The sequence below is a fragment of the Durotheca rogersii genome (assembly GCF_024521655.1).
Source record: "Durotheca rogersii strain YMJ 92031201 chromosome Unknown GGS23scaffold_4, whole genome shotgun sequence".
Classification (NCBI taxonomy): domain Eukaryota; kingdom Fungi; phylum Ascomycota; class Sordariomycetes; order Xylariales; family Xylariaceae; genus Durotheca; species Durotheca rogersii.
In genome coordinates this window covers 1133817-1152061 of record NW_026251235.1, presented here as the reverse complement: position 1 = coordinate 1152061, position 18245 = coordinate 1133817, and the positions used below count along the sequence as shown (strand labels likewise).

At 54.0% G+C, this 18245-nt stretch overlaps 6 protein-coding genes across 6 annotated transcripts; 2 read left to right on the top strand and 4 right to left on the bottom strand.

The window, feature by feature from the left end:
- Window positions 1-1035: 1035 nt before the first annotated feature.
- On the top strand, window positions 1036-3392 carry GGS23DRAFT_554823 (MFS general substrate transporter). Its single transcript, XM_051515570.1, has 5 exons — window positions 1036-1396; window positions 1470-1743; window positions 1819-3046; window positions 3102-3185; window positions 3249-3392. Exons 1-3 carry the CDS (start codon window positions 1249-1251, stop codon window positions 3023-3025), a joined length of 1629 nt encoding a protein of 542 aa, XP_051374669.1. The 5' UTR covers window positions 1036-1248; the 3' UTR covers window positions 3026-3046; window positions 3102-3185; window positions 3249-3392.
- Window positions 3373-5399, top strand: GGS23DRAFT_554815 (NAD(P)-binding protein). Its single transcript, XM_051515569.1, has 2 exons — window positions 3373-4228; window positions 4313-5399. The coding sequence occupies exons 1-2, from the start codon at window positions 3946-3948 to the stop codon at window positions 4732-4734; spliced, it is 705 nt and encodes a 234-aa protein (XP_051374668.1). The 5' UTR covers window positions 3373-3945; the 3' UTR covers window positions 4735-5399.
- A 1508-nt stretch (window positions 5400-6907) lies between these two features.
- On the bottom strand, window positions 6908-8911 carry GGS23DRAFT_617068 (NAD(P)-binding protein). Its single transcript, XM_051520829.1, has 2 exons — window positions 8196-8911; window positions 6908-7984 (listed from the first exon to the last, which is right to left on the bottom strand). Exons 1-2 carry the CDS (start codon window positions 8411-8413, stop codon window positions 7258-7260), a joined length of 945 nt encoding a protein of 314 aa, XP_051374667.1. The 5' UTR covers window positions 8414-8911; the 3' UTR covers window positions 6908-7257.
- Window positions 8912-9393: 482 nt separating this feature from the next.
- GGS23DRAFT_554810 (Ecdysteroid kinase-domain-containing protein) lies at window positions 9394-11600 on the bottom strand. The gene is made up of 2 exons (XM_051515568.1): window positions 10926-11600; window positions 9394-10742 (listed from the first exon to the last, which is right to left on the bottom strand). The coding sequence occupies exons 1-2, from the start codon at window positions 11362-11364 to the stop codon at window positions 9892-9894; spliced, it is 1290 nt and encodes a 429-aa protein (XP_051374666.1). The 5' UTR covers window positions 11365-11600; the 3' UTR covers window positions 9394-9891.
- A 672-nt stretch (window positions 11601-12272) lies between these two features.
- Window positions 12273-13927, bottom strand: GGS23DRAFT_362324 (transcription initiation factor IIE, beta subunit). The gene is made up of 3 exons (XM_051513250.1): window positions 13732-13927; window positions 12698-13674; window positions 12273-12633 (listed from the first exon to the last, which is right to left on the bottom strand). The coding sequence occupies exon 2, from the start codon at window positions 13660-13662 to the stop codon at window positions 12799-12801; it is 864 nt and encodes a 287-aa protein (XP_051374665.1). The 5' UTR covers window positions 13663-13674; window positions 13732-13927; the 3' UTR covers window positions 12273-12633; window positions 12698-12798.
- Window positions 13928-15788: 1861 nt separating this feature from the next.
- GGS23DRAFT_362047 (cytochrome b5) lies at window positions 15789-17104 on the bottom strand. Its single transcript, XM_051513249.1, has 4 exons — window positions 16976-17104; window positions 16396-16604; window positions 16146-16272; window positions 15789-16052 (listed from the first exon to the last, which is right to left on the bottom strand). Exons 2-4 carry the CDS (start codon window positions 16509-16511, stop codon window positions 15885-15887), a joined length of 411 nt encoding a protein of 136 aa, XP_051374664.1. The 5' UTR covers window positions 16512-16604; window positions 16976-17104; the 3' UTR covers window positions 15789-15884.
- Between the last annotated feature and the right edge of the window lie 1141 nt (window positions 17105-18245).

Sequence of the window (18245 nt, the reverse complement as noted above, 5' to 3'; positions counted from 1 at the left end):
TCTTCCTTTCTTCCCTCATGGACAAGTCTAGCCCCTATTCAGATGAGTGGCAGTACCTACCTAACCTATGCGAAGATTGCTTCTCGCAGTGGATTTGCCGATTGCTCTAGCCATCGACACCCGTCTCCGCTCCCAAGCCCATTATTGTGACCCCGTTATCCTGACATTCCATCCCATGGCGTTGTGCGGGCTCACTGGAAGGGCTACGGTACGGCATACCCCTCGCGAATACCTGAGCATTATTATCAGTAGACAATCTGGGGTCACGTCCCAGAATCACAGATCTCATCACGAGGCCTGCAAGAGAGTGCGTAGTGGTGTCAGCGCAGAGATCGACTAACGTGGGCAGATCGAGCCCAGTAACCCCCAGGGCGTCGGGGTCGGTGAGGGAGGCCCCGGCTGTGTAACGTTGCCGAGACCGTCGGCGCGGGCCCCGGTTCGTCGGACCATGAACGCGAGGTAGGTGGGCAAGTGGGCAGACATCGCTTTTTCAGCGCGGGGGAGGAAGAGGAGAAGGAGGGGATCATACGTCGTTGGTAGGGTGAGACGGCACTGATCTGGCGTATGAGAGGAGAGGAGAGAGAAGAGAGAGAAATAGAGAATACGGTGGACACAAATAACTGTAAAATGGTATGGTAAATGCCCACGTCGGGAAGAGAGGACGCGTGCGTAGATGTCGCACACAGGAGGCTACATAAGCCTGCATCCTCACTCGCGGGAGGTATCGGCGTCGACAACGCCCACCATGGGGAGTATGCAAATACGCGATGCCTGTCCTGTATCGGGTTTCGCGCCGCGGCATGTGTTGTAGGTACTTAAGCCACCTTATGTAGGCATCAGGAACCTGTGGCCACGGGCCAGATGCATACCTAGGTATGCATCTAACTCGACACGAGAGGTAATAATATGTATTACCGGGGACGTATGGCGCAATCGGTGAGCCAACGCCGAGGTCGGTAACCCACCTCCGTCCGTTATCAGGCCGGTCCGAGACAGGACCGATATGTAGGCATGGTTTTTGTCTTCTTTCCTCGCGTGCTTACTTGCGTCCTGCATCATTTTTTGCCTATTCGTTAGAAACTAAACCCCCGATTCGATCGGCGTATTTTGGCATTATCGTCCCGGGGGTTGACGGGAACCATAACGAAAAAGAGAAAGAGAAAAAAAAATAGCATAACGATTCGCGGGCCGTACCGGTTTCTCGTATGGTGCATTTTTATCTCTAGCTAGTAAACGCTATCAAGCTAGATGTTCGAGGGGATCCTGCGGCCGCTCCGGTGGTTCTATCACGAGTTCGGCGTCGTCGCGATCCACGAGACCGGCCGCAATGCCTACCTCATCATCCTGGCCCGCACATGCCGTATGTTCGCGTACGGAACTAATGCCCTGATTCTCGGTATGCCCCCCAGTCCCGCCCGGTTCCGCTGCGCGAGAGCGTACTCGCGGTGGCGCTGACGCGGGCTTCGCAGCCATCTTCTTTTCCGCCTTAGGCGTCTCGGACCACCAGATCGGCCTCTTCATGACCCTCACGATGCTGGGGGACGTCGTACTCGGGACCTTCCTCACCCTCGTTGCGGACCGCATCGGAAGGCGCAAGGTCCTCGTGGGCGGCTCCGTCCTGATGGTATTCAGCGGTGTCGTCTTTGCCGTCTTCGAGAACTTCTGGATCCTGCTGCTAGCCGCCATCGTTGGCGTAATCAGCATCACTGGCGGCGACTTCGGCCCGTTTCGAAGTATCGAGGAGTTCGTTTTTCTTCTTCACACGTCGATCAAGAAGCAGTTTAGGCATGGTTTCGAGCTTCGCTGATAGGTGGCCAGGTCCATGCTGTCGCAGCTGACGACCCCCGCGACAAGAGCAGATGTCTTGGCCTGGTACGTCTCCACGGCGCTGTTGGGGTCGGCGTTAGGAAGCGAATTGTCGGGCAGAGTTCTCCATCTCCTCCAAAGTAAGGATGGTTGGGCCGAGGTTGACTCGTATCATGCGCTTTTCTGGATATATGCCGTCATGGGTATGGTGAATCTGGGGCTGGTATTATTGCTGACAGATGCGTGCGAGCTTCAACCGACGAAGGAAGCCTACACGCAGCTTCCGCAAGACGAATATGCGCACAACGTGGACATCGGCGCCGAGAATAGTCCACCACCGGAAGAGGAAGGTCTCGCTCCCCTACGGCCTCGCAACTGGATTATGCGGGTCTTTCAGTGGTTATCGAACAGGCTCGCTCAAATCTCGGCACCAACGCGGTCGATCATGTACAAGCTATGGTTCCTCCTAGCTGTAGACTCGCTCGCGGACGGGATGGTACCGTATTCCCTCACAAATTATTATCTGGACGAAAAGTTCCACCCTTCAAAGTCAGTTCTCGGTGATATTACTTCTTTCAGCTATCTCCTCGGAGCGCTATCGGCGACATTCGCTGGGCCCCTGTCGCGAAAGATCGGCCTCATCAATACGATGGTGTTCACCCACGTGCCGTCGTCAGCATCAGTATTGGTATTCCCGTTTCCTCCGTATCTCTGGATGGCGGCCGGCCTGCTGCTCATCCGCTCGGGATTGAACAATATGGACCAGGCGCCACGGTCGGCTTTCATCGCCGCCGTAGTGAAGCCCGAGGAGCGGACGGCAGTGATGGGCATTACGGCCACGATCAGGACGCTCGCCGCCATGACAGGACCTAGCGTCACGGGTATCCTGGCGGCTAGCGACCGCTTCTGGGTCGCGTTCGTCGCAGCAGGCTCCTTCCGCCTGGCCTACGACTTTGGTCTCTACGCCATGTTCGTCAACATGAAACTTTACGAACACGAGAGCAAGCAGCCAACCGACGGATCTCACGGGCACCACCCGAGGCAAGTGTCCGATGAGGAGAGGGAACTAGAGGGTCTAGTCGACTCTTCCGACACCGACAGCGGTAGCGAAGAGGTAGAGCCGGAGGCGCCGAAAGGCAGATTTGCTAATCTCGAGGTCCCGGATTTGGACCAAAGAGTCCGAAGCCGAAGCCCGCGCCGATCGTCGATAGACAGTTGAGGCGCTCGGAAGACACGGAAACTGTCGTGTCATAAGTAGATTGAAGGTATGCACCCATCGCAGCTTGGGGACCAACCGTGGCAAGACAGTTTATCTTGTCTTACGGTAGGGGAGGTTGGACTGAGGAGGAGGAGGAAAGGGATGATAGAGTAGGTATTTCCCTGTAGATTGTTAGCTACTACACGACCTAGACGCATAGAATTCTACTCCTTTGGTTCTTCTACCGTTAGAGGTGCATATGATGGAGTCACGTAGGCGTATTAATAATCCAGCCGCGTGCCGTTGAAGCTAAGATTGCAGATGAAGATGACGACGCATCACGACTCGGGACCTAATACACCAACCCCTCTTCCGTGGCTGTGTCTACCAGGCGCAATGCGCAACGCCCAGACGCGCCATCGGTTCAATACAGATGGGGACCTACCTACCTCCCCGGTATTGTATAATATATCTATCCAATATACCTGGTTATCCCGAGCTACCTAGGTACTAAGTATATCGTTATAGCCGGTGTCAATTTTCTACGCCAGTACCGTCTTATCCCGTGCGTCATAGAGGATGCCTTGTCTGGTAGGTACAAACGCGATGTTACTGCCAAGGACTACGCAATACTCGACCTGTCCATCGTCACCCAGGTTGGATACCTTTCGAACGTCGAAATACCTCAGCAGCAGCCATACTGACAACAACGCATCCGCGGGACACGCACGGCCACACAGTCTACCCGAATCCACTATCGTGGTCTTCCTTGGAATTCCAATACCCTAGCCGAGCATTCCGGACAGCCTTAACTCGGGTCCCCCTCCTGGTTTCCCCTCTAAAGCGCACGCGACTCCTCTGTTCTCCTACCCCGTACCGTTTCGGCCCGCGCCGAGAGACCGTAAAGGACGAAGCCTCGCGAAACTCTCGTCCACGTAGTCATGACATCGACCGCTGCCGTCATAGGGAGCACCGGGCTCACCGGCAGCTACATCTTGTCCACCCTCCTCAGCCTCGACGCCTTCAAGGCTATCCATACCATCTCCCGACGAGCCCCCAACGCCGAGTCGCCCAAACTGGCTGCCACCATCGAGGCCGACACTGCCAAGTGGGCATCGAGCCTCTCGTCCATCAAGCCCACGCCGGCCACGGTCTTCTCCGCCCTAGGAACAACGCGAGCCCAAGCCGGTGGCATCGCGAACCAGTGGAAGATTGATCACGACTGTGAGTGCCACGCCCAGCATCTGGGGGCATTCGGTTGTAGGGGGGGCGAGAAGAAGACTAACAATATTGGCTCTGCCTACACAGTAAACGTCGAGATCGCCAAAGCCGCGCGCGCCGCTGGAGTCAAGACGTACGTATTCATATCCTCGACCGGCACACGAAATCTCGTCAGCAGCCAGCTTCCCTACTCCAAGATGAAGATCGGGGTCGAGGATTCGATCAAGGAGCTCGCATTCGAACAAGCTATCATCGTGCGACCGGGGGCCATCCTCGGCGAGCGCGAGGTCGCCCACACCGGCGGCGCCTTTATCAACACCTTCATCCACGGCCTCGGCAGCACTCTTGGCCGCGGCTGGCAAGACAAGCTGGGCCAGGATGCCGACGTGATCGGACGCGCTGCCGTGCGTGCCGCCGTACTAGCGGCCGAGGGCAAGGCGCCTAGCCAGTACTGGGTCCTAGAGCCAGCCGACATCGTCAAGCTCGGCAGAGACGAGTGGAAGGCGTAGGCCAGTGAGAGAGGCGGGGCCTGGGAAGATAATCGGGCTCGCCGTTGTCCTCTTGGAACTAACTACCTATCTATGTATCTGGCAGTTGCGGCGTCTGGCGCGTAGGATATCCTCACGAAGGGGTTTGGGAAGGACGAGGAATGAAATAGGACCTGTAAGACAACATGAAGCCGGTTCAAAATCCCTGCCACAGTACAGCACCCTCCACATTCGGTCCAGATACCCTGTTCTCTAGTTGTATTGTGCATTAACCATGCTGTTACCTAGTTTTTTACGTTCACGTTGTTACTGTTATGTAGCGCCCAGTGCAAGTCAATAGACGGAACTCGTCTCTCTATGCAACCAGAACTCATACCTAGCAAGACCCTGTAACTTGTGCTCTAACGAATGTTATTTTACGAGGACGCTAGACTTCTGCCTCGAGGAGACACACTACCACATCCCAGCAAGGTGAAAGAAGGGGCATCAACATACGAATGACAAGGAAACTGTAGCGGAGCCGTAAAAGGCACTGTACAATCGATCTTACCACTCCGTTCCCCACTGTGAGCACTCTATTCGCAGGAATGGTTACGCGAGGTTGTCAGTCTGGGGTGCGTGTAACGGCACGATATGCCCACTCATCGATAGGTAGTGTAGGTTCTACAGTCTAACCCGTGAGAGGCCAGTCCTACCCTCTCTTTGTCAAATTGCAGCTTTGGTAATAGATTCAAGGAAACTTGCGGCATCGTATTATGCAAGTTATGAGAAGCTAGCCAACCCTTCGCGCCTTGCACCGGTGTAAGACGTATTACCTACTCACAGAGCCGCGTGAGGGCCTACTCAGAACACCATACCATTATTTCCGCTACGGTTAGTTTGAAAGAATAAAAATCGAGAGCGATGTTTTCCTTTGAATGACCGCGCGGACATGAACAGCTAATAGAGGGAGCTGAAAGAACTTCAGTGTACAATTATTCGCCTCAAACTCCCCTCGTTACCTCGTACAAAGAGTGGCGTTTTCCCACCCCTATTCTCTCTACCACAATACCATTCGGCACGAACAATTCTATTATAGCAAGCAGACGATCTCCTTTCCTGCCTAGCCCAGGAGAAAGAGTCGTAGAGGCAGTCGTGTGTCCTTCTCACAGAATGACCCATCTCGGGGAAAGGCATAAATATCTGCCTCGGTCGCCTCGATATCGATTCGTTTTTCTCAGCATCATCATCACAACAACCACCAAAGCAATCAACACCTCTTCTACAACAGTCTACACAAGCAAATAGCTCTCATCAACCGCTCCACTAACTCTTACAACCATCCACACCTCAATTTACCCACTCCACCTCAACCCCATCTTCAGAATGTCTGCTCAGGCTTGCAACACTGCCGCCGCCGCCGCTGCCACTCAGCAGGACAATGCTCCCTCCTCCGGCTGCAGCTGCGACAACTGCAGCTGCGACAACTGCAGCTGCGACAACCGCCCTGCCCCTGATGTTACCACTGAGGCTGAGGCCAGGGATTCCCAGGGCAGCGGTTCCCAGGGCAGCGGCGTGCGCACCACCCTCGGGGGAAGACTGCTCGTCGGCGCCAACGTTGCCATGATCACTGTAGGCGGTATCCTCCTGACCATTCCCGCCACCAACATTACTTCCATCTAAGAGGGATAACCCTCTTGACTATTAATCCATACCTCGTCGTTTAACCATTGGCGACCTGGGATGGACGAGTTGATGGAACTGGTAGATCTACAAACCCAGAATAAAAAGGAGAAGTACCGGGGCCTAGACTAGATATGATCTCGACAACAGCTCCACGCGAAATAGTATATAGATGAAAAGAAATCTACTTCCATAAACACATACCATCTTAGACTTATTAACGAGTGACTTTCTTATCTGTAGTTCCTAGCTTCCTTGAATTGTGAATTGGAAACAGCGGTTTACTATCGAACAAAAAGTAAATTTGAAATCAGGAGTAAAGATCAAAAGTCATTGCCGGCACTTTTCCAACACCACCGCGAGCGAGCACACTGATGGAGAATAGGTCTGACCTACTGCGGACAGAGACAACGCATAGGCTTCTTAGCCTAGTATGCCTATATAATATCAAACAAATCGCTGCTCCTATTCGTTTTCATTGTTACACGAGTCGATGAAGCCTCCGATCTTCCAATCTCGTAGTTAAGTCTAAAAAGGAAGGGCCATTCAGCAACCCGATCGACAGATAGCAATCCCGGCTTAACCTAACCCAATTTTATCTCAATATGGCGACTTTGCGTAGCGTTACAGAGCGCTGTGTGAACATGTGTCAAAGTAGGGAGGCAATAGGGGTAAGCTTCTATTCAGGGCCATTGTCTGATTCCTCCCCGGCCCTCTCTCTCATGCCACGAGGCCCCCTCTCTGCGTTTTGCACCCAGGCCCTTTGACCCCCTAAGGCGGCGGTGTACATACGCCCGCCATGCATCTCCGAGGTAAGACTCTTCCCCCCCCCCCTCACCCCTCCCCACGGGCGCCCGCTCACAGCCGCGCGCCCTTTGATTGTCACTGGGACCCAGGCGTTTTCGCGCTCTGCCAGGCCCAGGCGCCGTCGGGGCCCTCGCGCAGCCGGAGGTCCTCGGGGCCGCGGGGGACTTGCACGAGGCCGGCCATGCGGGCGAAGACGGCGCGGCGGGGGGCCTCGACGGCGTCGAAGTAGCGGGCGACGGGGCCGACGGGGATCTCGTCGGGGGGGTGGTCTCCGGGCGCGTCGAGCGCGGCCCAGAGCTCGTCGACGAAGTCGGGCAGGGGCATGCCGATGTCGGCCTGGCCGGCGGCGACAAGCTCGGGCTGGCGGGCGTGGAGCTCGGTGCGGACGGCGGGCGGCAGGATCTCGAGCACGCGCAGGTGCGCCCAGGCCGGGTCGCGCGCGAGCTGCGCGCGCACCGACCAGGTCAGCGCGTGCAGCGCCGCCTTGCTCGCGCTGTAGTTGCCGCCGCGCGCCATCGGCACCAGCGCCGCCCCCGACGTCACCGTCGCCAGCGCCGCCGGCCGCGGCCCCACCCCCCGCAGCTGCGGCAGCAGCCCCGCCGCCAGCTCCACCGCCGCCCCGTAGTTCGTCGCCAGCTCCGCCCGCACCCGCCCCGCGTCGATCGCCTCCGGCCGCGTGAAGTCCAGCATGCACTGCACCCCCGCGTTCAGGAACACCGCGTCGATCCCCGGGTGCTGCGCCGTGATGCTAATAGAGAGCCGCGGCCGCGCCTCCCGCGTCAGCTTCGTCTCCCCCCGCTCGCTGCGTTTTCGTTCGTCTTCCGTCCTGGTGGCTTGAGGAAAGGGAAGTGGGGGGGGGAGGGCGACGGGAGGGCGACGGGAGGGAGAGGGGAAAGGAGGGAAGAAAAGAGAAGAAAAGAGAAGAAAAGAGAAGAGAAGAGAAGAAAAGAGAAGAGAAGAGAAGAAAAGAGAAGAAAAGAGAAGAAAAGAAAGAAAAGAAAAAAAAAACTCACTCCTTGCACCACCCCGCGATCTTGTCTAGCTCTGTGATGTCGAGCTGCGACGTGGCGGCCTTGTCGGCCCCGTGCTTGGCCACGAAGGCGTCGAGCCGCTCCTTGCGCCGGCCGACGCCGATGACGAAGACGCCGTTCTCGATCATGCGCTCGGCCAGGGCGAGGCCGATGCCCGACGTGGCGCCGATCATGAGCACGGTCTTGTAGGGGAACGGCATGTTTTCTCTCGTCGCCCTTGATATCGTCTTCCCGGTTGTTATTCTTCTCTTTTCCCTTTTGTCTAGTACCAGTTCCGGCCTTTCTCTACCTTGTCCTTGCCCTTTTCTTTTGCTCCTCGTCCTTAGCCTGCTCGCGGGGAAGAAGACATACGGGCAAAGGGGAGGGGGAGAGGATGCCCATAAGTGGGGAGTATGTTGGTGAAATAATACGGGGGACAGGCCGGCTGTTGTACTCGGTTCTCCAGATGCCGATGAGACACGAGCCCCCCCCGCTTTGGCCCGTCTAGATGCGCGACGACGAGGACGGCAGTCCGAGACGCGACGACCGATATCTGTGGGTATCTTTTTAAATAGGCAATTCTCCCTAGATTGTTCTCCTTACCCGCCATTACCACATCCTTGGTCACTGGTAGACAACTTGCCAGCGTGAGGACGGCCAAACACGAGTTGCGCTGGGATCCCCGTATAGCGGCATCTTCCCCTACGGCAATGGCACCGTGCCGGTAGCTATGCGTGCTTTGTAATAATGGGCCGTGCTATGACCATTAATAGGAACCGGCCATCCCCAGTATCCAGACACGTCCTAGCTCGAGGGCTGCATCTGCTGAATGTAACTCGATCTTTGCGGCAACCCCACACGGGCAGAACACCCTCGTGGCCGAGAGCTTCATTCCTAGATTAGCCTCTACGGCCATTGGTGGGCTTGGGCCAGATCGCTTTTGCCGAGTGCCAACCTCCACCTCCTCTTTCTACTAAGTAGCCCCAGCCAACCCCGGTAGGCAGGCCGTGCTTACACGCGCCCGCTAAATGTCTGATGTGGGATACTAGGTGGTTGGCTGTATCTCCATTGTTTCTCTTCACCTCCATCTAACGGCCACACCCCCTCGCCCCCCTGTAACTAGGCCTCTTGTTGCCTCGCTAAGAGGACCAAGCTGAACGGAGACGACGAGGATAGCTAGCACATTTTGAGTCGTAAAGAATGGCTATAGAAATTTCAATACAGCGATACGTAGCAAAGCGTGTGCCTCGTGGCTAAGAAACGTGGACGAGCGTTTTAAGCCGAGTAAAGTCGGCCATATTCACCAAATCTTACTTCTCGTTACGCTTTGGATATTAGTGACGGTAACCAACGACAAGACGAATACCTCTCGTAGTATGAAAGCGCCCCACGAGGTCCTGTTAATAATGTTGTGCTACCGGGTTGGCTATGTCTGTTGCGCCATTTCTGCCACATGTTGAAGGCAATCCTACCCACCAACTACGACACTCAGGGGAGCAATATTCTCACAGAATCCCGCGCCAATCCGGTTTCTCCAACTACCGAAATGATGTGAAACACTAAGAAATATTGGTCGGGTTGAACGTGAGCTTCTGTTGCAGACAGAACTAGATGAGCGCCCGCATTGTCCAACGACAATTTATCGTGCTTGCGAGGGCATGTGTTGACGGCGGAGGGTTTCCTTCTCTTCGGTTGTCTTTCACGCACGAGTTGGTTCCTGCGACTTCTGACAATTCTCCTGCAGCCAATCTCTCCATTGCCTGTCTTTCGTGATCGACCTCACCCTGGCCTCGAGCCACTCCGTATTGCCCCAGAACCCCCACGAGGCCTGAAACCTCAGCCAGTCGACGAGCGCGGTTTCCCAATGACGAACAAAGACATCCCAGTCATACTCGTCGAGCGGCCTTGAGGAGCCGTCGGAGTCTACAAGCAGCCCCGAGCGATAGTGTTCTAATAGCGCCTTCTCGGCCGCGTTCATGCCGAGCTCATCCGCCATCTCGGCCCCGGCATCGATAAGAAGGCCGAGGGGTACGGAGCAGGTAAACAGCTTGGCTAGGTCGCAGACGCCAAGCCCGATACCGACGTATTGGAAATCGAAGAATGCGACCCTGCGACCCGACTGTGTGGTGAATAGGTTCTCGGACTTGACGTCGCCGTGGATGAGGGTCTCGTATTTCCGGCCGCGCGGCGTCAGAAAGTCGGCCACCAGTTCGGCGATAGACTTGCCGTCGGGGCCGACCGGCGCGCACAGCGGCGCAGACCACTCCGACTCGTCATCGTCGGCAAGATCTGCGTATTCCTTCCGCCGAGTGGCGAGATAGGTGTAGCCTCCATTCAGCCACAGCTTCGTTCCGTAGCTACGACTGCTCTGTCTTCTCGCTGCCTCCTCAAGGGGCGGCCGGACGTAATCGTCGAGCTGCTCCGGTATCAATTTTCGGGAGCTCCTGTGGAAGCTGGCCAACCAGTCTAGCGCCGCGTAGATCTGGTACTTGTTCAGTTCCGACCTCTTGCCGCCGGCTACCGGGTAGCAAGGTCTCAGGTCTGTTAAAACTATAAAGAGAGTCAACATACACGTATATTTCAGACATGGGAGCATATTGAGTCAGCGATTCAGCTGGATCTTCGATATATAAGACACACGAATAGTAGGTAACTGAATTCGCAGGAGACAGAGCCAAGCCAAGAAGGGCTTGGTAAGTATGAATCGGGAAGATAGCCAGGGAGGGCGCGTACTTGTCGCTGTCACGCCTTTCAAAAGCTCAGCGCCCGGCTTCTCTCGCGCCTCGGCCGTCGTAAGGACGCAGTGTGCCACGGCGGCCGCGCCCTCCAGGTGTGGAGCCACAGAGTGGTAGAAGCACTGCTCGACGTCGTAGCTCAGCAGCTTCCGGAGGTGGCCCTCGTCCTCCGAGCCAGCCCGCGCGGGCGGGGCCGTGACGAACTTGAGGATCAGCGGAAACAGCCCCGGCGGCTGCCCCGTGCGGGCGGCCCCGTCGACGCGGTACACCGCCCGCAGCTCCGCGGCGACGTCGTCGCTCGTCGCCCGCGCCGTGACCTCGTATATGTAGCCGTACCCGGCCCACAGCGTCTGGAGTTTCCGGCACGAGACCAGCGCGAGCGACTTCCACGAGAGCATGATCGCGGCCGCGCGCTCCGGCGCGACTGGAGGCGGCATGGCGATGTCTGGCGTCAACGCGGGCGTGCGTGGGTGGTTGTCGTCGTCACTGGGGAGCTAGTAAAGCCATACCTACCTAAGGTGTTGAAAAAAAGACAAGTTGGCAGATGGAGCTGCTGAACCTAATATGCATTCGACCTAGGCGACTTACGTGTCGCAGGAGGGTGAGAGATGTGGATATAACTGCAGTTAATGCTTCTTATAGTCTTAACCACCAACATGTTGGCACGTATCTAGATGGTGAGTTTTTTTCGATTACTTAAGCCGCTACTACCGCTACTACTACCGCCACTACCGCTACCAAGTCAATTGTACCACCGCTACCAAGTCAACTGTACCACCGCTACTACCACCGCTACTACCACCGCTACTACCACCGCTACTACCACCACTACTACCACCGCTACTACCACCACCACCACCGCCGCCGCTTGTTGTATTATTTAAAGAACGACTTCTAGGGCAGCTTTTCGTTGCGAAAAAGAATCAATTAAGTATACGTTCGTACGGTGGTCAGAAATGCATTTGAAAGGAATTTTTAAAACCCCCTATAAGAAATAGGGAGAAAGTCTGGGTGATGGGGTTAGAGGTTGGGGTGATTAGAACACACGTCCGTATAGCCCATTACCGTGCATAGATACGGGCAGCACTAGCTAGGAAACGGATTGTGGGCTTCATGTCTTTTATTGACAATGTGCAAATTCCGTATCTCATGAAGGCCGGTAGTTCGCTATGGCCGCACAGCTCCCAAGCCGCCCACCTATTGCCTTGTCTGTAGCAGACACGCCTTCCGTAGAGACCAATGCGAATTTGTCATTATCTTACGCCTCGTGCAGGGGAAGTCTCTCCTGAAGACAAAACCCTGCAAAACGCTCTGTCCCATCAATCCTGAGATCTTGCCAATTAATGGATCGATATCGGGAGTTGGGTGTCGGAGATTTTATGTGCGTGTAGTGGTGCAGTCGAGACACACCTCCCTCTAACTGACGCGATAGATTCGTAGATTCAGGTTATGATGACAGGGTTAGGGCGCCGAGACACAGAGGCCAACACACCGAGACCATGAAGCCGGGGATGAAATTCCCTGTGGAAAGAAGACGGATGAACTGTATGAAGTGAAGCCAATAAGCTGCCCCCTTTTGCCTAGGATCTTTCGTATTCCCGTGTTTTCTTTCAGTGACAAAGATCTTCTACGCCATTTATCTGTAGAAGTAGTGTCGAGGGTACCATCAACTCGATATAGGTCAGTTTCCCGTGAGGATTATATCACTATGCTCTTGTCAACAGTCTGTTGGCCGGGTAAGCCAAATCGCACATACCTTTCTTTTCTCACTTTTGCTGTCATGCGAAGCATCCTATTGTGCAGCCGATGGTGGAAAGGTGTATCAAGCATTGCATCGGGATCATAGATCTGGCCAACTAACCCGCCAGGCCCTAGTTCCGTTTGTTCGGGTTCATCTCGAAGAGCTGTTTCATGTGGGCGTTCTCAAAGCGCTTCTGGGTGCGAGGCGCCTTCTTCTTCTTCGGGGCCGTCTTGGGAGCGTTGCCAATACGATCCCGAGGATCGTCGCTGGTGGCCTTCTGGCCGAGGGCCTTGAGCTTGCGCACCATCTCGTCGGCGGGGGGAAGCTTGATCTTGGCCCACATGACCTGGAACTCCGCGTCGACCTCGTGGTGGAGCTCAGGGCTGTCGAGCCAGACGTGCTTAGCGTGGTTGTCTTTCTTAGTACGCACCGTTAGGATCTTGTGCTCCTTCTCGAGCTCGTCAATCGCGCCATCGCAATCAGGCCAGCCGTCTTTGATGTCCTTGACAGAGGTGCAGGACGCGTCCACCTTGTGCTGCAGATACTCGAGTAGTGTGACCTTGGAGGTGACGCCCGGCAGCTTAGCCTTGAACTCGTAGGTACCGGTACGCCACGCGGGCAGGTCAGAGCTTCCGGTGGACTTGGCGCGGGGCGTGGGATTGAACTGGATGCGAGAGTGCCGCTTCATAAGCTGGGAGAATGAACTCTGCTGGCCCTCGGACATGTGTTGGAGGGTTAGGTGGTCGAGAATCTCCTGGAGGGTCTTGGGGGTCCGCTTGGACTTGAGAAAGTCGACTGCATACGTAAGCTGTGTCATCATATGAGCACCGAAGTCCTGCGATGCGGCAGCGGCGGCCGCTGCTGCGGGAGTTGGCGTCGCATTGTCCTTGCCACTGGCGATGTTTCCGTCGCGCTTCTGACGCTTGGGAATCGGGGCATCAGCCTTGGGCGGAACGGGACGCTTCACGCCCTTGTTGAGATTTGTGGCCGTCATAGTGGTTAAGTGCTAGGCTGAGGACTTAGGAGGAGTCCAACTGGAGGGTGTGGGATTCGCTCGCAGCACCTTGTTTGGCCGATGTCTCAACGTGTTGGTAACAACTATGCAGTTTCTTATGGTAGCGAGAGTCGGTCTCTTTGCTACTATGCAGTTTCTTGGTAGTGAGAGTCGGTCTCTTTGCTACGAGACAGGTGGAGAGTGTGATGAGAAGGGGAGAAAGAACAAACATGCCAACCAAGGGAGGGTTGTGGTATATTTAAAGGATAATTGGATTATTTACGACAATATTATCTATTACGTAAAACGTAGACCCCTATACTTACGCTTTACGGTATATAGGTATATAAAGGATAATTAAAGTAATATATAATCATATTTTAATTTATTGTTATCCTATTATTACATCATTATTATCATTATTATTATTAAACTATAATTATAACTATTATTTTATTTTATTTTATTTTTTAAATTTATTTTTATATTACTTTTCGACTTCATTATATTTTATTATATTATTAATATATTTTATATTTATAGATAAAAAATAGTTAATATTTTAAAAATGTTCTAGACTCTTTAATACCTTATATAATTATTAATATAGTATTATTATATATAAAACTTTTTAAAAAAAAGATTATTATATTTATATTTAAAGTTATTTTTAACATTAAAATTTAGTAAAATCTATTTACTTATAGGAAGTATAACGTATAAAGTAAATTATAAATATATATTATAAAGCGTTATCGTATAATACGTAAAGTAAAGTAGCGTATAGGTACGTAGATACAAACGCTACAGACGTAGGCGTGTGGCTTTGTGTGGCAGGGTAGGGCAGATTACGTAAAGCTATGGGGCGAAGAACGCGCGTACGTGGTAGGCGGTAATTAGCGGCAGTAATATGCTATGTGGCGTTGTACGCGCGTACGTGGTAGGCGGTAATGAGCGGCAGTAATATGCTTTGTGGCGTTGTACGCACGTACGTGGTATCGAAATGTTGAATTGTGGGGCCTGGCATTAAGGAGGTCCGGGGATTACGCATTACGGAATGCCGGCTGCATAAGACGGCAGGCGACAATGTACCTCCTCAATTTCAATTTATATGGCAGTGATCGTTGTTGCAACGAGCTTGCGGATGGGATCGTCATCGGTTATTCTATTCCAGGCCCGTAGCATATCGCTGCGCGTTCCTGGAGGTAGCCTACGACGTACTACCCTTTGCCTGCCTCTTCTTATCGTGCCCTCAAACGTTACGGGCCGTACATACGCGGCACCTAACTTACACCAAGACTTGCCCGTATGCATGCGATATACCTAGGAAGCGGCCCAGACGGCGGACTCCGAGTGGACTGTGTGCTAGAGAATCAGGAACACTGATGACACCTATCTTTTACCCATCATCATCGTTTCTCTGATTGGCTGTCGCCAGTGGGTTCTGTTGCCAGATGCAGATGGAAGGATACGGAAAAGCATGGCAAGCCTGGAGGAACGCAATCAGCCCCTCTCAGAATCTACCAGAGGCTTACTGGCTGGATATCGTGAGTTTCCGCTCGGCGCAAGGTTTGTAGATATGCGTGGAAGTTGAGAGAATAGAGAATGAACGGGCAATGCGTCCAAAGGGTGGCCGAATATAGGCTTCGGATCGTATTATCTAATGAGTATTAGTCGCAAGGAAATAGGCGGGCCAACGATTAGCAATCTGAGCAGGCTGGAGATGGACGGGCCGGATCATTTCCGCCATGATATACGCAAGGGAATGCCCCCGAAAGCTCCGGCCATGCATGATATTGTCTATCGTCTTTCACATTCGTCGGCTAACGCCAGGGAGTATCAAAATGGTTCAGAAAACCATTCTCATTACTCCTCGAACATTACAAATTCTCCAGCTACTTTGGTATGCCGGCTTCATATATAAAATAAATACTGGTCCGTTGAAGGTAGCAGGCACGCCCCGTTTCCACGTCACGGTTGAAAGTCCTCTCCGTCGCCTATCCGTTTTTTTTCTCCCACACCGAGGATGAGGTCGTCCGGGATGACCAAGCTGCCCCCGGGCAGACGATCCGCATAGCGCAACGTGCGTGTGGAGAACCAGGCGACCTGGTCTACCAAAGAGTCGGTAGTAATTAATTTGTCATCGAGATATCGATCATCACATCACATTTCTGGGACCGGCTAAAACGCTCTGGATTCCATCCAAACCCTAGATGTATCTTCTAAGCCTCGGCAGCTTGCTGCTGCGTCTGCAGGTATTGATAGGCCCCGAACGCGGCCACAGCTCCAATCAAGACAACCGCGTATAGAGCAGTGCCAATGCCGGCCTGGCTGGTGTTGGCAACGGGCGCGAGCGAGGATTGCTGGGCCTTGGGATGGGGGTCGCCGGGCTGCGTTCGAATACTGTTAGCACATGGCAATGGGGAACGGGGTGGAATCGGACACAATACAGGGGAGGGTAAAGAGGAAATAAGCAGTCTTACCTTCCGCTTGAGCGAACCGACGAGGAGTTGTTCGAGGGCCTCCCGAGCCTCGTCGCTGTGGCCGACGTCCTCGAAGGCCTCCGTCGCATCTTGACCGCCGACATCTAATAAGACCTCCTCACCACCGCTGCAGAGGGCAATCGCTCCCGTTAGCTAAAGGTGCACACCAGCCGGGAACGCGGGAGGGCTCCGCAGAACGCGGCGCAGAGGTTGCGGGTTCCCGTGGGTTTGGATATGCAGGAGCACTTACGGATGCTCGTCGACGAACTTGGTGGCATCGTAGATCTTATCGTGGATGACAACGAAGAGGTCCTTCTTGGTGTTGTGCTCGGCCACGTCTTGGTAGGTGAACTCCTTGTCCGCCATTTTTTATTACTATCTCGCTGCCTCTTTCCAATTAACGATTTACGGATCGAGTTAATTCGGCTGATATGTTGGGAGCGATCGGTCGGCTTCGCACTGGGAGGAGTAGCGCGATGTGAGCGAGATCTGAGGCGATGGATGACAGGCCTACCGGCGAGGGAACTATGTGGTCGCGGAGTTCGGGGTTGGAGGCGTTGGTGAGACGAGCGAGGTCGAGGGAAGAAATTTGGGGATTTGGGTAGGAAGAGGAATTATCTAGGGTATCCAAGGGAGGGATCTCCTGGCAGGATACACCCGAGTTATGAGTTAGGTATGTACATATGTAGGCAGGTCGTACCGTGCCTAGTTACCGGTATTATATGCTATCTGCCATGTGCTATGTGCTGCTTGGTGCTGCGTGTAGGTACTTCCTTCATTCAGGTGGTAGGTACTTAAGGTAGTTAGTAGGTACCCAAGGTAAGACTTACGCACGGAGCTACCTCCCAGTCACCCAAGGTACCTACAACACCTAACGGTACCTATATTCATTTGGACCTGGATATGGATGTTGAGTTGGTGAGGACGTGCTGGGCCCCGTCATTGGCTGCTCCGGCTTGCTTTGGGAAAACGCGAAAGCAGGTGAAAAATAAAGATTACCCCCCAACTCCCTCCGTATACACCTCCTTGCTCTCTATAGTGCAATTCCGTCCTTGCCTCTGGCCCCGAAGAAGAACCCTATAAATGTCCAAAAGGCCAGCTAGGTTATCAGTGATCTGTCCGCTTACCCACCTAGGCTAGGTACCTAGCGGTCGAGCCGACCCCCCGAGGGCAGGCCTTATATGTACCTACTTGTTCAACTGTCTCCCGGGATGGCGACCAATGATTATTACACTACACGTATGTACCTTACCCTACGTAGGTACCAGCGTGGGAACCTGTGGTGGGTCTGCCTGAGCCAGCGCCGCCCAATCAGCATCCTCCTAATTCGCTTTATCAAGGCGTTGTGGGGATCCGACTGCTAGCTCGCTTTTTGCTTTCCTCGCTCCCTCCCACGATTTCGCTTCTCTCCTCCTAGCTCTGGACGGCAGTGATGGATGGATTGATCCCTCCAACAAATCGACCGACCGATCAGATGGAAAACCCCTCTCTTTCCCCCAACGTTAGGTCACGCCATCCCCGCCGACGTCTCTGACTCTTCATCCCCCCTCGCCTGTCTCCTCGCCCTTCAACCCTCCATCTGCTTGTGCTTCTCGGCCCTGTATTCTTGGTCTTGGGAAATGCCAGCAAGGCTGTCTTACTAGTAGGCACGCATCTCGCCTCTACTTGTTGCACCTATGCCGGTAGACCACACGGGATAACTGCCTGCCTGCCAGGCGAACGAAAACGCAGGCCAGTACAACTTCGACTCGACAGACTACACACAATCAAGCCGTACCGTACCTATCTCAACCAATATGGCCAGGACCTCCCTCCCTAGATATATAATGTGTACCTATGTAATGTCCGAAGCGTCTCGGATGGTCAGTTCGCATGCAGGCAGCACACCGTCGGACCCGATCTCACTGCTTCCCGTCGGATACATGATGACCAGAGGCATAAAAGATACCTACCTGGGTAACATTGATGGCTCTCTTGTGCAAGCCGGGTTTTCCTTCCTACGAACCATGCTAAGCCTGACAGAATCAGACCGATCATAGAACGGGAAGCGTACTGAAAGGAAACCCCCCCCCCCCCCAAAAAAGGATTCACAGTAGAACC

Bases quoted from the DNA above. Each gene is read 5' to 3' on its own strand.
- GGS23DRAFT_362324 (XM_051513250.1), bottom strand. From the start codon at position 13,662: ATGACGGCCACAAATCTCAACAAGGGCGTGAAGCGTCCCGTTCCGCCC.
- GGS23DRAFT_554823 (XM_051515570.1), top strand. From the start codon at position 1,249: ATGTTCGAGGGGATCCTGCGGCCGCTCCGGTGGTTCTATCACGAGTTC. The intron at 1,397-1,469 runs GTATGCCCCCCA...CGGGCTTCGCAG, and splicing joins AACTAATGCCCTGATTCTCG to CCATCTTCTTTTCCGCCTTA. The intron at 1,744-1,818 runs GTTCGTTTTTCT...ATAGGTGGCCAG, and splicing joins CCGTTTCGAAGTATCGAGGA to GTCCATGCTGTCGCAGCTGA.
- GGS23DRAFT_362047 (XM_051513249.1), bottom strand. From the start codon at position 16,511: ATGGCGGACAAGGAGTTCACCTACCAAGACGTGGCCGAGCACAACACC. The intron at 16,273-16,395 runs GTAAGTGCTCCT...TGCCCTCTGCAG, and splicing joins AAGTTCGTCGACGAGCATCC to CGGTGGTGAGGAGGTCTTAT. The intron at 16,053-16,145 runs GTAAGACTGCTT...ATTCGAACGCAG, and splicing joins TCGGTTCGCTCAAGCGGAAG to CCCGGCGACCCCCATCCCAA.
- GGS23DRAFT_554810 (XM_051515568.1), bottom strand. From the start codon at position 11,364: ATGCCGCCTCCAGTCGCGCCGGAGCGCGCGGCCGCGATCATGCTCTCG. The intron at 10,743-10,925 runs GTACGCGCCCTC...CTCTCTTTATAG, and splicing joins GAAAGGCGTGACAGCGACAA to TTTTAACAGACCTGAGACCT.
- GGS23DRAFT_554815 (XM_051515569.1), top strand. From the start codon at position 3,946: ATGACATCGACCGCTGCCGTCATAGGGAGCACCGGGCTCACCGGCAGC. The intron at 4,229-4,312 runs GTGAGTGCCACG...CTGCCTACACAG, and splicing joins GTGGAAGATTGATCACGACT to TAAACGTCGAGATCGCCAAA.
- GGS23DRAFT_617068 (XM_051520829.1), bottom strand. From the start codon at position 8,413: ATGCCGTTCCCCTACAAGACCGTGCTCATGATCGGCGCCACGTCGGGC. The intron at 7,985-8,195 runs GTGAGTTTTTTT...ACGAAAACGCAG, and splicing joins ATCGCGGGGTGGTGCAAGGA to CGAGCGGGGGGAGACGAAGC.